We start from the raw sequence: 12686 nt of genomic DNA on the forward strand, positions 1-12686 counted from the left end.
TCTTAAATGCTTCAAAAAGTATGGCACTAAAGGGCCAAGATCACGAAGGCTTGAAATCGGCCTATGAAAATTAAAAATTCTAAAATTTAACACTTTTTGATAAAATCCATATTTTCTTTAAGTTCAACTATTGATCTCTTATTTGCTAGATATTCTGATGAAATCTTTTGAGTTTTTGTATGAAAACTGCGAGGGGTAATTTGGTACTGAATGTCTATTTTGGATATTTTCACCGGTTCGCCACATTTCAACGGAAATTTCGAATAGAGCACATGCCTCGACCACAAAATAGCAAGTACTTTTTAAATAACCATAATATTTTTGTGGTCGAGGCCTGTGCATTATGTAACTATGAACATTAATCTGTTCATTCTGAAGAATTTATTCTAGCATAAAACTGCTGTTATTGTCCATTTTCTGGAGTTTTTAACAGGAAAGAAAACTTGTGTTAACAGAGTGATTCTCATGCTCACATGCTGTTATAACACCTTTTTATATATGCGCGTTCAGTGGCAAAGCGTAAATATAATACGGCCCCAAATCGGATATTTCAAAAGGAAATGATGTCGATGTATAAAATAACAACACAGACTTTACTGTGCATTTTATGGAAATTTACCGACATTGAGGGACAATTTTTACTTTCTTATTTACGTGTTTTATGCTAGAATAGCGTAAGCGCATGTTCTATTTGTGCTTTAAAACATCTTTAGAATCCCTTGGGAATTGTTGGTACCCTCGACAATACTGGCTCAGGTACTAACCAATCCCTCAGGATTCTGCAGATGTTATCACATGAAAAAAACATGCGTTATCCCTTAGCATTTTAACCTACATACTCTTTTAGTTACAACTAAAGTATTTAACTACCATTTGTACAAGATAATATAAATCTTACAAACTGTAATCTAAAATTATAGCACTGTTACACATAATGCACCTCTAACAAATTTGATGAAAGGTTCTACAGACACTACTTATACTGTAGTACAAACATTTAACAAGTCTTGCAGACTAACACTAACTAACATGATTGGGGACGATGGCACTATTTAAGCAGCAGTTATTTCTCATTTCTGCTTCCTTATTCTATCTTTAGCTCTCCTTTGCGCCTGTTTATCTGGGTGTTCTTCAAATTTCTGTGATACTGTTTCATTTTGTCACACTTTTTACTTACAGGGGTTTTCTTCATTTTTTCATTTTCACTCAGACTTATTACTAGTTTCTCTTGTACAGGCCTCATTTTGTATTGTTTATAAGAACATACTGCAATGAATGAAGATTTTACTGCACAACTATTATTTATCATTATCTGTAGTCCGTAGCCCGCTTTACTTAGTTCTATAAAACTGCTTATTTATATAGAAAATACTATTTGCTTGTTTTGATATTTGTTTTATTATCTAAGAGTGTGGTTTCTGTCTATAAAACAATACAAATCATAATTTTATCATCTGTTCATTTGGTATAAAATGTTGTTATTTATAAAAATGGTACACTGAATGTATACTTCCCTATTGAAATCTTTACAGAAAAATTCTATTATCATTAAAAAGCTTTTTTATATATCAGTCAGTCATTTTGAAAAGAAAGGGTAAAATGCAACAAAATATTCTTGAATTTTTTTTAAACTCTATAAAAAGATTGCAAAAATGGGAGGGCCTACGGACAAATCTAATGTGCCCACAACTTTAGTGAGCCAAATCTTAGGAACTTAGGGTTCTTCATGTATACTTCTGTGAGGCAGCTGAAAGTAAGAAACAGTTTACACTTCTTTTTCATTTGTGTTTAACAAAAATATTCATTCTTAAAATATGGGGCTACGCACTCTACAAAAAATTACAGAAATTTACAGTGATAATTTGAAACTTTCGAAGTACTTCATATATGTATACCAGGGCTCCAGATAAGATGCGTATTAGCGTAAATTACGCTTTGAAATAATGCATATACGCATGTGCGATCATTTTTAAGCGTATAAAAACGTATAAGAAATTACAGAAACTCATGCAATGACTTTTTACTAGCGTAAACAGACTCTGAATCATCTAAAGTCTTTACCTAACAAAGCACGGTCAGCATTAATTCTCCCACATGAAACGTACACACGCATTGAATGGTACTTTATAAGTTAAACTATATTATATACCCAATGCATTCGTAAGTCAAATAGTTGGGAAACAATATTGATAGTACGATAGTGTATTCTAAAGCGGTGTCGATCTGAGATTGTAAAAAGTGAACAAACACTATGCATCTTTAAACCAACAAGAACGATCATTAAAACATATTTAAAGCTAGTATTCTATTGGATTCAGTAGCGGTATTGTAAGCCAAAGTAAACCACGGGAGAACAAAAAGCAAAAACTTGAAAGCTGAATTGAAACTGAACTGCAAACAAATTCATGGGTGTTACACCAAATTAATAAATATGTTATAAAACCGTTTTCTTTTTTTTTTTACATTTACAAATTTTCTGGAGTAAAATTACTCCTAGTAAATTTCAGATTTTACCATTTTACTCATTCACAAAAATTATGATGAGTAAATACTCATAGGCCAACAAAATTATCTGGAACCCTGGTATACCCTGTTTTTATTTTCTCTTTTAACTGTTTAGTACCTTATTTCTATAAATTTGAAGCATAGTGTTACATTTTTCATTTTCAATCTGCTCTCAAACAGAGTGAGACTGAAAAATGCAAAAGTGTTACATATAAGCATCTTGACATTTTGTCAAGCTGATTTCTGTAACTGCCCAAAAAATCTTACCTGGTAAAAAATTTTCCGAACACAGATAAATGTTACATGATATAAAATGTAAAAGAAGTGGTATTTTGCATGTTCAGCACTATTTACATGGTTCCAAAACAATGGAAAAAATCTTTACTACGTCATAACACTAAAAAAACTCCAATTTTTGGACGTGTTCAGCGTTACGCTGAAAATAATATAGATCATAGACCAGTGACTGGGAAACCCATGAGACATGAGCCATAGTCACATAAAAATGAAAAATGTCTCATAAGTTTTAATGCTGATGAGCCCTGTGTCATATATATCTAAATTGTATTGAATGCAAAAGGATGAAACTATTTAATAGTGCAAATCTTACACAAAGGAATGTATTCAGTGTGCAGATTCAAAGTGCTTCCAGTGTTTAAAAACATGTTTTAACATCGTATTTTATTCTAGACTTTCATTTTTTGTCAGTTTTCAATAATTTTCTTTATTGACAAGCTGTGAAGCTGTTACAGTTTTAGTTACTTTTTTTACTGAGAGCTTCTTTAATCTGAAATGGGTACATACTACAGTGCCAGTTCCTAGTTTAAGTCGCAATTGTCCCATAGAAATTTCTGAATGTCACATAAAATTTTTAAATGTCACATAATTTATTGTGTATGACGGGACATTGTCCCATGGACAAACATCCTTTCCCAGTCACTGTAGACCATATAAAAGTGTACATTTTTGGAAAGCTCTCACCGATCTTGATTCAACAAACATCTTGGTTTTCACATTAAGTGCATAACACTAGAAAATGTGTAAGTTGCACAATATCCTGGCTGAGGCAAGGAGCAAAGGTCAAAGAGACACTGATGGTTGTCTGCAATAGGGATCATCTACTTGACACTCATCCCACTAAGTTTCAACATTCTGGGCCTAATGGTTCTCAAGTTATGAATTGGAAACATTTTCCATGTTCAGGCCCCTGTGACCTTGATCTTCAACAGTGACCCCAAAGTCAGTAGTGTCATCTACTCTGCATGTCCAATCATCCTATGAAGTTTCAACATTCTGGGTCAAGTGGTTCTCAAGTTATTGATTGAAAAGTGTTTTCTATGTTAAGCCCCCTGTGACCTTGACCTTTGATGGAGTGATCCCAAAAACAATAGGGGTCATCTATTCTGTAAGTCCCATCATCCTATGAAGTTTGAAGGTTCTAGGCCAAATGGTTCTCAAGTTATTGACTGGATGGATTTCCATGTTCTGTCCGCTGCGACCTTGACCTTTAATGAGTGACTCTAAAAACAATAGGGGTCATCTACTCTGTAAGTCCTATCACCCTATGAAGTTTCAACATTCGTGGTCAAGGGGTTCTCAAGTTACTGACCAGAAAAAGATTTCCATGTTCTGTTTGCTGTGACCTTGACCTTTAATAGAGTGACCCTAAAATCAATAGGGGTCATCTACTCTGCATGTCCAATCATCCTATGAAGTTTCAACATTCTGGATCAAGTGGTTCTCAAGTTACTGACCGGAAATGATTTTCCATGTTCAGGCCCTTGTGACCTTAACCTGTAATAGAGTAACCCCAAAATCAATAAGGGTCATCTACTCTGCATGTCCAATCATCCTATGAAGTTTCAACATTCTGGGTCAAGTGGTTCTCAAGTTACTGACTGGAAATGATTTTCCATGTTCGGGCCCTTGTGACCTTAACCTGTATTAGAGTAACCCCAAAATCAATAGGGGTCATCTACTCTGTATGTCCAATCATCCTATGAAGATTCAACATTCTGGGTCAATTGGTTCTCAAGTTATTGATCAGAAATGGTTTTCAATTTTCAGGCCCCTGTGACCTTGACCTTTATTAAAGTGACCCCATAGGGTCATGTAATTTGCATGAACAATCATCCTATGAAGATTCAACATTCTGGGTCAAGTGGTTCTAAAGCTATTGATCGGAAATGGTTTACCATGTTCAGGCCCCTGTGACCTTGATCTTTATTAGAGTAACCCCAAAATCAATAAGGATCATCTACTCTGCATGACCAATCATCCTATGAAGTTTCAACATTCTGGGTCAAGTGGTTCTCAAGTTATTGATCAGAAATGATTTTCCATGTTCAGGCTCCTGTGACCTTGACCTTTGATGGAGTGACCCAAAAAACAATAGGGGTCAACTACTCCATAAGCCCTGCCATCCTATGGAGTTTGAAGGTTCTAGGTCAAAGTGTTCTCCAGTTACTGATCAGAAATGAAATGTCACAGACGGACGGACGGACGGTCGGACAGGGCAAAAACAATGTATCTCCCCAGTCGAGAGACATAATAAATTCCGTCACTGCTTAACATAAATTTTTCTTTCTTGCCTTGTCAGCCTCCTTACCAAAATTAAATCCTGTGATTATCAATATAATTACAAACAAGAGTGCCAGACTGTCACAAAATACGCCCGTCATCGAACCTGGCCTAGTTCTAGGGGCATAATCTAAGAGTGCCTGGGGGGATTTGGATGGTTATCAAACCTGGCCGAGATATTATGATCACAAACATTGTCAGCAAGTTTGGTGAAGATCGGATGAAAACTATTTGACTTAGACTAGTTAGAGAGCCGACAATTTTTCAAGTAATTCAAGGGCCATAATCCAAGAAAACCTGGGGCAATTTGGCTGGTTATCGAACTTGTCTGAGATATTTTGCCCACAAACATTGTCAGCAAGTTTGGTGAAGATTGGATGAAAACTGTTTGACTTAGTGGGCGGACAAGGTTAAATTTGCAGTTTTTCGAGTAATTCAAGGGCCGTTATCCAAAAGTGCCTGGGGCGATTTGGCTGGTTATCCAATCTGGCCAAGATATTATGCCCACAAACATTGTCAGCAAGTTTGGTGAAGATTGGATGAAAACTGTTTGACTTAGAGAGCGGACAAGGCTAAATTTGCAGTTTTTCGAGTAATTCAAGGGCCATAATCCAAGAGTGCCTGGGGTGATTTGGCTGGTTATCCAACCTGGCCAAGATATTATGCCTACAAACATTGTCAGCAAGTTTGGTGAAGATTGGATGAAAACTGACTTAGAGAGTGGACAAGGCTAAATTCACTGTTTTTCAAGTAATTCAATGGCCATAATCCAAGAGTGCGGCTGAGTGCCTGAGACGATTTCGCTGGTTATCAAACTTGGGCCGAGATGTTATGTCCACAAATATTGTCAGCAAGTCCGCTGAAGATCCGATGAAAACTGTTCAAATTTAGAGAGCCCACATGCTTTGGACACCAACTGCCTCCACGGGTGTTCACATAATACGCTCCGCTCTTTCAGAGATGGGCGTATAAAAAGTATGTATCATATTCTAAAATTGGCACAGAAAAAGAAATTAAGCTCCCAATGCTAAGTGCACTTTAAGTTAAATCAGAACAAGAGCTGTCACTAATGGTGACAAATGCCCCCGCAGCGCCTTGACCTTTCACCTGGTGACCCCAAAGACAATAGGGGTCGTGTACTCAATAAGTACTATCAGTATGTTTAGTTTGAAGGTCCTGGGTGCAGTGGTTCGCGAGTAAAGTGCCTTCATGCAAAAAGTTAACTTTGTGATGAACGAACGAACTAACGAATGAACGGACAGTTGAAAACTAATATGACTCCCTTCGGGGGCATAAAATCTATAAAAGCATTTCACAGTCCTTTTTGATACTAAATGTGTATTGCTGCTGCAGGTGTCAAAAATGTGCCTGAATTTCAGTAAGTTATTTTCATCACAGAAAGTGTCAGTAATATGTTAAAATGGAAATGTTTTATAATGCTTTTAACCCTTACCCTGCTAAATTGCATTAATGAACTTGTTCATCTTTGAATTTGGACAGTACCGTTAACTATTAAAAGGGATGCCTACCAAAAGATACTAACTGAATGGTGAACAGTGCAGATCATGATCAGACTGCATGGATGTGCAGGCTGATCATGATCTACACTGATCGCAAAGGCAGAATCAATTGTGTCCAGCATGATAAGGGTTAAAATAAAACTACAAGAAAAATTATGTGGATTTAAGAAAATTATTCAGGGTAAGATAGCATAAAAAGAAAATGTGTAAACAGTCTGAGGTGTAACTGTTTTAAGTTATGTAACCTATTTCAGTTACTTTTTCAAGCATTTTATAACCTGTATTAGTTATAAAATAGAGTTAACTATTGATAAAGACTCGTGCAAAGTTTCATCAATTTATATCAAATACTTTTTTAGCTAGGCGTGTCACAAGGTGAAAATGTACATTTCTGACTATTTCTGGGGCCATAACTCTAGAAATAGGGGGAGGACCAAGATGAAAAATAAGAGGTGCTCAAGTTCACATCATGATTAAGTCTCATGCAAGGTTTCATGAATCTCTATCAAATACTTTTTGAGCTAGGCGTGTCACAAGGTGAAAATGTGCATTTTTTACTATTTCAGGGACCATAACTCTAAAAATAGGGGGCGGAGCTAGAAGAACAAGAGCACCGCCTTGCGGGTGCTGACGCTCATCTGATTTTTTTTGTATAATAGAAATATTGTCCTACCCATGATTTTCTAAGTCTAAAAAGGGCCATCACTCTTGCAAAAAGCAGGATAGAGTTATGTTTCTTGATGTACAGTGTCCACTTATGATGGTGAAAAACTGTTGCAAGTTTTAAAGCATAGCTTTGATAGTTTATGAGAAAAGTTAACTTAAACATAATATTCAACCAAGAAAATGATTTTTCTAAGTCCAAAAGGGGCAATAATAATTGCAAAAAGCAGGATGGAGTAATGTTGCTTGCTGTACAGGGTCAGCTTATGATGGTGAACAAGAGTTGCAAGTTTTAAAGCAATAGCTTTGATAGTTTAAGAGAAAAAGTTGACCTAAACATAAAACTTAACCAAGAAATCTGATATTTTCTAAGTCCAAAAGGGGCCATAAATCTTGCAAAAAGCAGGATGGAGTTATGTTTCTTGCTGTACAGGGTCAGCTTATGATGGTGAACAAGTGTTGCAAGTTTTAAAGGAATAGCTTTGATAGTTTAGGATAAAAGCTGACCTAAACATAAAACTTAACCAAGAAAACTGATTTTCTAAGTCCAAAAGGGGCAATAATTCTTGCAAAAAGCAAGATGGAGTTATGTTTCTTGATGTACAGGGTCTGCTTATGATGGTGAACAAGTATTCCAAGTTTCAAAGCAAAAGCTTTGATAGTTTAGGAGAAAAGTTGACCTAAACATAAAACTTAACCAAGAAATCTGATATTTTCTAAGTACAAAAGGGGCCATAAATCTTGCAAAAAGCAAGATGGAGTTATGTTTCTTGCTATACAGGGTCAGCTTATGATGGTGAACAAGTATTCCAAGTTTCAAAGCAATAGCTTTGATAGTTTAGGAGAAAAGCTGACCTAAACATAAAACTTAACCAGGCAACGCCGACGCCGACGCCGACGCCGACAACCGCTCAAGTGATGACAATAACTCATCATTTTTTTTCAAAAAATCAGATGAGCTAAAAATAGGTGCGCAAGTTCATATCATGATAAAGACCCATGCAAGGTTTCATCAATTTATATCAAATACTTTTTGAGCTACGCGTGTCACAAGGTGAAAATAAGTATTTTTGACTATTCAGGGGCCATAACTCTAGAAATAGGGGGCAGACCCAGATAAAAAATAGGTGCGCAAGTTCATATGATTAAAACTCATGCAAGGTTTCATGAATCTATATCAAATACTTTTTGAGCTAGGCGTTTCACAAGGTGAAAATGTGCATTTTTGACAATTTCAGGGGCCATAACCACGGTGGCGATACCCTGGGTATGCAGGGGTGCAAAATGGCGGCGGAATCTCTCGATTCATGTAACATTTTTCATTATTACTGTCTTAGTACTTCACCAATTTTAACGAAATAAAGACGAGTGCCCGCTCATAACAATACTACACCCTCGGCTATAAAGCCTGGGCTCCTGAGTTTCGTAGTTTTTGTGAAAAGTGCAACGGCGCATTCTGATGGAAAAAATGCAACTGCTATGTAGGGGGGCATTTTTATGAAAATGACTAAACCAACTATCCCCGTGTGTTTCGAAAAACGGCTTGTAGGGCGGAACTGGGCTTGACATGTTCCAAAGCTGTTGTAGAACTTTAGCAAGTGAAATCGCCAGTTTTCGGCAATTCCGGGCGATTAAAAGGAAATGCTATGTGGGGGAGGTGTTTTCATTATGTTATGTGGGGGTGCTTTTGACATGTGGGGGTGACTCAAGTTAACTGGGTGCTAAAGACGCGCAATAATATGGACAAATAAAGCCAGCGAAAAATACTTTTAACTGTTAGGGCATATTATATGTCAATATATATTGTGATGATGTCAGTCCGTTCGTCTTTGCATGTTTCTTCTCATATATCTGTGGCACTAGAAACTTGAAACTTGATCACGATACTTCTATGGCCTTTGGAGAGTGCATTTTCATACGACACCTAGATATAAAGCTATAGGTGTCATAAGGGGCCTGGATCTATTATATTAAATTTGGCCATAACTTGTCCTAAATTAGTACTTGACCAATTTGGTTAATAATCAAATAACAACCTTGTTGACCAGATGTTCAATTATATTCTTTAATATTTGACCTTTACCTATATTTGACTTTTCACCTTTACTTTTAAAATTCGGAACATAGTCATTTTGATGTCCATCTGATATTTGACATCTACTGTTTAAACGCTAAAAACAGTTAGTTTGCTGTAATGTTTTTATTACTTCACACATTTGACTCATATTCACAAATACCAAGTCTTGTGACAAGATGTTCACTTTGATGTATTTAAGTATGACAATGTCCTTCATTTTACTTTGATCTTTGCGTTTAAAAATCGGAAATAATTAAAATCCCCATAACCTTTGTCAGATTTTATAACCAACTTGGCTGTAATGTAAACTGAACAATCCATGCAACAAAAAAGCGGCATAGATACGCGATGGTATCATTTGACAAATTCTAGTGATTTATTGTAGTCCTTTAAACACATTGTGGCAACGGACGAAAACACATATTACCTTTAGGCAGGTCAATAAAACTACATAATTACCAATAGTAAGTCATTTATTGTAATGTTACATACTCAATACTATAATATTAAAAAGTTGTAATCACTTCACATTTCCAAATGAATGCAATTCTGTTTCAGTATTGCTATTATACGACAAAGATTGTCTTTATTTAATGAAGAAAACGCTTCACGATCTCATTTACCACCGGTGCAAATGTCATGTGAGAATAGTAAAGTTTAATTTGAAATACAAATGCTGTTTCAGTAAGACTAACCCCGACGTGTATTACTAAAAACATATTATATCTCCGTTGCCGCTGTTGGTTTTTTTGCGAATTTTGCGACCGGGGTTTATATCAGTTGATTGGCTGCATCTCCACAACCAGGAACAGCGATGGTAACATTAATAAAAAGTCTTTTAAAGAAATTGGAAAAAATTTAAAGGTGGCATTAGAAATTGTATTGTACTGAAATATAGTCATGACAGCTGAAACTTAAAATATTCTATGGTTCTAAGTGGTAAAGCAGCTGTCTAAATAACGATTTTAAACATTTTCGATATCACTATCTTCCTCCTTATTTTAAAAAGAAACTGTACGTAAAACATAATATTATTAATGTTACTCAATACCACATGAATTCCTTCTTCCCCCGTACAATCAGACTATGGAATGGCCTTCCCCAATATGTACAGTCCAGCCCCAGCCTCAACATATTTGCTGAGCGGCTGGCCACTGTACATCTGCAGAAACTTCCTTCACTATGTTTTTTAACTTAGCACCTGTAGTAATTTTTATTCTTTGCACCTAATGAGTTTTCTCATTTTTAACACTGCCCAGACAAGCGCCTTCCAGTCATAATCGTTAATGATTGTTGGAAGTATCATGTAGATGTAGATGTAGATTAAATAGAACCTTTCAATTCTTCTTTTTAATTGCCAGAACCTTGTTGGCCCGTATAAATTTATTGCTAGTCCATAGGGGAAATAATTGGCCGTTCGAACAATATTTTGATGGGTCAAACTCGTTCACATACACAGGCTAAATTTCAAATATACAACAATTCGGTTTGAAATATTATGCTACGATTTTGACTCTCACTATATATTTCTACTAACGCGTTCTTCTTCATTTTTTTTTCAAAGTTAAAACAGTTAATCAGAAAATTAGATAAGGAAATATTGCTGCCACGGCACTCGTAGCACCGAAAACAAAACAAAACAAAATATATCAAGAAATGAATCATTCATTAGCATTAATTTGATAAATAGGAAAATTGCCAAGTGTCTTACCGTGAAAAAGTTATCCTGAAGGTCATTGTAACATGTCTATATATCAATGTAAAGGTAATATGACAATGAGTAAAGTATGTGAGTTTCAAAGACATCAATTAAGAAATGAATTATTTATATGATATGTTTACGTTTGGAGAGAGAGAGAGAGAGAGAGAGAGAGAGAGAGAGAGAGAGAGCAACAAAGATATTGTCCCCGATTTAACGGGTACGGGGATAAAACACAGGGAATATTATCAAAATACAAGTACGAATCTGAACGGATAGAGTTGACAGTCTGTTCCAAAGATATGTACCTAAATGAAAACATTACTTAGTGATCTAATACCTTAAGTAATATCCATGTTTCATGACCCCAAGTAAAATACTTTTTGAGATATGTGCGACACAACTTTCATGCCTTTTCATGCATATTTTTGACTAAGCTATTAACATGATTAAAAGGCCATAACTGGTCTGGCTGAGTGATATTTCTAACAAAATCCCCGGTGCACAACTTCGCATGTTGAATAATATTCCTGTAATGTTTCATGGGTCAAATACAGTTTGGAATGCATGCAACACAAACTTAGGCCCTTTTTATGCATTTTTTGACAAAGTCAAGAGCCATAACTCCCGTCTGGCAGTGTGAGATCCAAATTAAATCCTTATGTGCACAATTTCTCATGCTGAATAATAATCGTATGTGGTTCAATGACTCTGGGTCAAATACTTTTTTAGATATGAATGACACAAAATCGGACAGTTGGACAAGGGCTATTTTAAGTGCCCTCCCCCCCACAAAGTTTTGGGAGGCATAAAAATGTTGTCATAGAATGCCAGATGATCACCTTTTACTAATAGCTCCTCCTGAACAAAGTTTGAGACGAGCTAAAAATAATTACACAGAATAATCACCAATTCCTTACCGGCTTTTGACGGTTTAACAACTGATGGCTTTACTGTAGCTGTCCTCGCAGACCTTGTATTACTCAATACTGATGTTCCTCTCAAGCTACTACCACTATTGCTAGATGTTAGCTTTTTAGCTGACCCATCTAAACTGAGACTTCCAGTGCTGTTGGAAGACTTCAAGCCTGGGCCTCTTGTAGACACTGCTTTATTTTCACTTCCCGACGTCCTTTGTCTTTTAGCTACTGGTGCCTGAAACATAAAAAGTTTCTTCCTTTTACTCAGGACTGTAAGCAGATCTCGTATGATACAGGTTGTTTTAAAATGTCACCCAGACACAATCTAGGCACAGGCTGGCACTCAAGTAGTTCTAACAATGGATCTTTTGTTTAAAAATCTGTACGTTTTTCTTCCTTTTGTGCATGTTTCACATACATATGTACCTGTATGGGAACACTGTTTTAAGTGAACATTGTAAAATGTTGATAGCTAATCAGTTTCAGCCGTTATAGTCCATAAGCTTGGAAATGAGATTCAACTTGCATGATCTTCACCAATATCATGAATACAATTTGGAATTTTAGAGCTCTACAAAATCATAATCGAGTGGAAAAACCAACATGTTTGGTGTATATTGAATCAATTTGATAACAATACACAAACATTACATTTCTTGTTGTTGTTGTTTTAATATAGGAAAACTGCTTTGCTAATACTTTCGTCATTTAAATTTAGCCCA

General features: G+C 35.9%; 1 protein-coding gene across 1 annotated transcript in view; it reads right to left on the reverse strand.

The window, feature by feature from the left end:
• Window positions 1-12686, reverse strand: part of LOC123536306 (carboxy-terminal kinesin 2-like) — a 101662-nt gene that overhangs the window by 85454 nt on the left and 3522 nt on the right. Inside the window, exon 3 of the mRNA XM_045319378.2 lies at window positions 11965-12199. Within this exon, the coding sequence (XP_045175313.2) occupies window positions 11965-12199 (235 nt within the window). The remainder of the gene's footprint in view (window positions 1-11964; window positions 12200-12686) is intronic.

The sequence above is a fragment of the Mercenaria mercenaria genome, chromosome 17 (assembly GCF_021730395.1).
Source record: "Mercenaria mercenaria strain notata chromosome 17, MADL_Memer_1, whole genome shotgun sequence".
NCBI lineage: Eukaryota > Metazoa > Mollusca > Bivalvia > Venerida > Veneridae > Mercenaria > Mercenaria mercenaria.